The sequence below is a fragment of the Arachis stenosperma genome, chromosome 2 (genome assembly GCF_014773155.1).
Source record: "Arachis stenosperma cultivar V10309 chromosome 2, arast.V10309.gnm1.PFL2, whole genome shotgun sequence".
In the NCBI taxonomy this organism is placed as follows: domain Eukaryota; kingdom Viridiplantae; phylum Streptophyta; class Magnoliopsida; order Fabales; family Fabaceae; genus Arachis; species Arachis stenosperma.
The window spans coordinates 3697441-3699782 of NC_080378.1; the positions used below are offsets into that span (position 1 = coordinate 3697441).

Genomic DNA, 2342 nt, shown 5'->3' on the forward strand with positions numbered 1-2342 from the left:
TTATTAAATTATTAAACTAAAAAAAAGACTAATAATTAAAAATATTAATAAAAAATAATAAATTATATTGACTATAAATTTTTTTCCCTAAAAATACAAACTAATATATTTCTCTAACTTGAGTGTGTGAAAATTGAAAAACTGTCCACTTTCTCTCTCTATATATACTTGTCTTTTTCTCTCCTCCTTTTCAATAGCATCTTATCACTCTCTCTCTCTCTCTCTCTCTCTCTCTCTCTCTCTCTCAAACCTTACAAAAAGTCAGCGCCTTCTTTTGTCCCTTTTCTCACACCAACACATCTTTTGCAGACTCTGTCTCTTACCCTTCTCTTCAACATGGACGACGATTGGGATCTCCACGCCGTTGTTAGAGGCTGCGCCACCATTTCCTCCACCTCTTCCACCACCACTACCACCACCTCCACCACCACCACTTCCTACCAACCTCCACCTTCTTCTTCATGTGGGTTCTTTAACGAACAACAAAGCAATGTTTTTTCGGTTTCCAACAACAACCCTTTTGAATTAAGAAGCTCCATTCAGGAACTTCAGCATAATCATAATCTTTGCAAGCCTTTCTTCTTCAAATCACAGCCTTTTCAGTCTTTTCAATCCTCTTCTTCTTCATCATCACCACCCAATTCAGCTCTGACACAACATAAACAGCACCAACAGAATTGTAATAACGGTAAGAACCCTCACCATGCAGGTTCAGCTACCACCCCACGATCTAAAAGAAGGTAAATTGAGTTCCCTTTCCTTCAACAAATGAAATGGAATCAGATTCCACTAGAAAATTCTTGAATTTAGACTTAAAAAACTTATCTTTTAGCATGTTTGGTAATTGCTTTCTTTTTGTTATCTGAATTTTTCCCCCTAAAAATACTTTAGAACATGCCTTTGATATGTTTGATGAAATGCGCAGGAAGAATCAGCTTAAGAACGTTTGTCAAGTTTCAGCTGAGAATCTCTCCTCAGACGTATGGGCATGGAGGAAATATGGACAGAAACCCATCAAAGGTTCACCATATCCAAGGTTAGCTTTCAATTTTGAATGCTTTATTGATCAAATAAAATCAGCACAAACCAAAAAAAAGACAAAGCTTTGAGCTAAAGGGTTAACAAAGATTTGTTTTGTTTTTTTCATGTGTGATTAACAGAGGATATTATAGATGTAGCAGCTCAAAAGGATGTTTGGCTAGAAAACAAGTTGAAAGGGACAGATCAGATCCAACAAAGTTCATAGTTACATTCACTGGTGTACACAACCACCCTGCTCCAACTCATAGAAACTCACTTGCTGGCTCTTCACGCCAAAAGCTACAAACACCTGAAATAGCCACTACAGGGGACACTGAAATGGTCCTCACAATGAAGCCGGTTTCGATTTCGGCTTCTCCTTCCACTTCAGGAGTGGAAGAAGAGGCTGAAACTGAGGCCACACCGGCACAGAAGTCGGAGAGCGAAGAGGACAACATGGAGGATTATTTGATGAATGATGATGATGGTGGGCTTGAGGAAACTGAGTTTGGTTCACCAGATATGGAGATAACTGATGATTTCTTTGAAGGGTTGGATGAACTGACAACAGCCGCTGATGGAGATTCATGCTTTTCAACAAGTGTTCCTAATCCTTCCCTTCCTCCTTTTGTGGCCAATAGTGCTGCCACTGCTGCTGGTGGTAGCTGACTAATTGGTTTCATCATTTCATTAGATTACTAAGATCAGATATGTTTCAGTCTCAAAGAATCTTCACAGGATATATAGTTTATGAAAGAAGCTTTTAGAAAAAAACAAAAGAAGCTCCAATCCACATCTTTTATGAGATATATTACAAGATTTCTATATAGAGGATAGAAAAACTTGTTTATTTTTACTTTTTTAAAGTAGAGGAAATGATGCATTTGGGAGGAATATTAACTAACATTGCCTTGTTAATGGGAAGGAAAGTGCTTCCCATATAGTATGTATATAGAAATAAGGTAGATTTTTGGTATTTTTATGTTTTATTAATCTTAATTATGAAAAATCAATTGTTTCAACAGCTTTTTGGTTATATCACTTATTATGTCCATGCTTTTATTTCTTTTAGTAGTTCATCCTATCAAACTTGAATTATCGAACTTAAATTGGTCGAATAATTAGTTTTTTAGTTCATTTTTAAATAAATATAAAAAATTTAAATTTTTTTGTATATATAATAATTTATTAATTAATAATAAATCTTTTAAATAGAATTTAAATTCATAACAGATTAATTTTTAACGTATCGAACTAAAAAATTTTGAAAAAAAAAGTTTGGTTGTGTGATAAATTACATTTTGCATAGCACTTGGCGTTGA

General features: G+C 34.9%; 1 protein-coding gene across 1 annotated transcript; it reads left to right on the forward strand.

The window, feature by feature from the left end:
* Window positions 1-272: 272 nt before the first annotated feature.
* On the forward strand, window positions 273-2042 carry LOC130961772 (WRKY transcription factor 22-like). The gene is made up of 3 exons (XM_057887776.1): window positions 273-740; window positions 926-1036; window positions 1161-2042. Exons 1-3 carry the CDS (start codon window positions 337-339, stop codon window positions 1687-1689), a joined length of 1044 nt encoding a protein of 347 aa, XP_057743759.1. The 5' UTR covers window positions 273-336; the 3' UTR covers window positions 1690-2042.
* Window positions 2043-2342: the final 300 nt, after the last annotated feature.

Coding starts and splice junctions, on each gene's coding strand:
- LOC130961772 (XM_057887776.1), top strand. CDS start 337: ATGGACGACGATTGGGATCTCCACGCCGTTGTTAGAGGCTGCGCCACC. Junction 741..925: donor ACCCCACGATCTAAAAGAAG/GTAAATTGAGTT, acceptor TGAAATGCGCAG/GAAGAATCAGCTTAAGAACG. Junction 1,037..1,160: donor AAAGGTTCACCATATCCAAG/GTTAGCTTTCAA, acceptor TGTGATTAACAG/AGGATATTATAGATGTAGCA.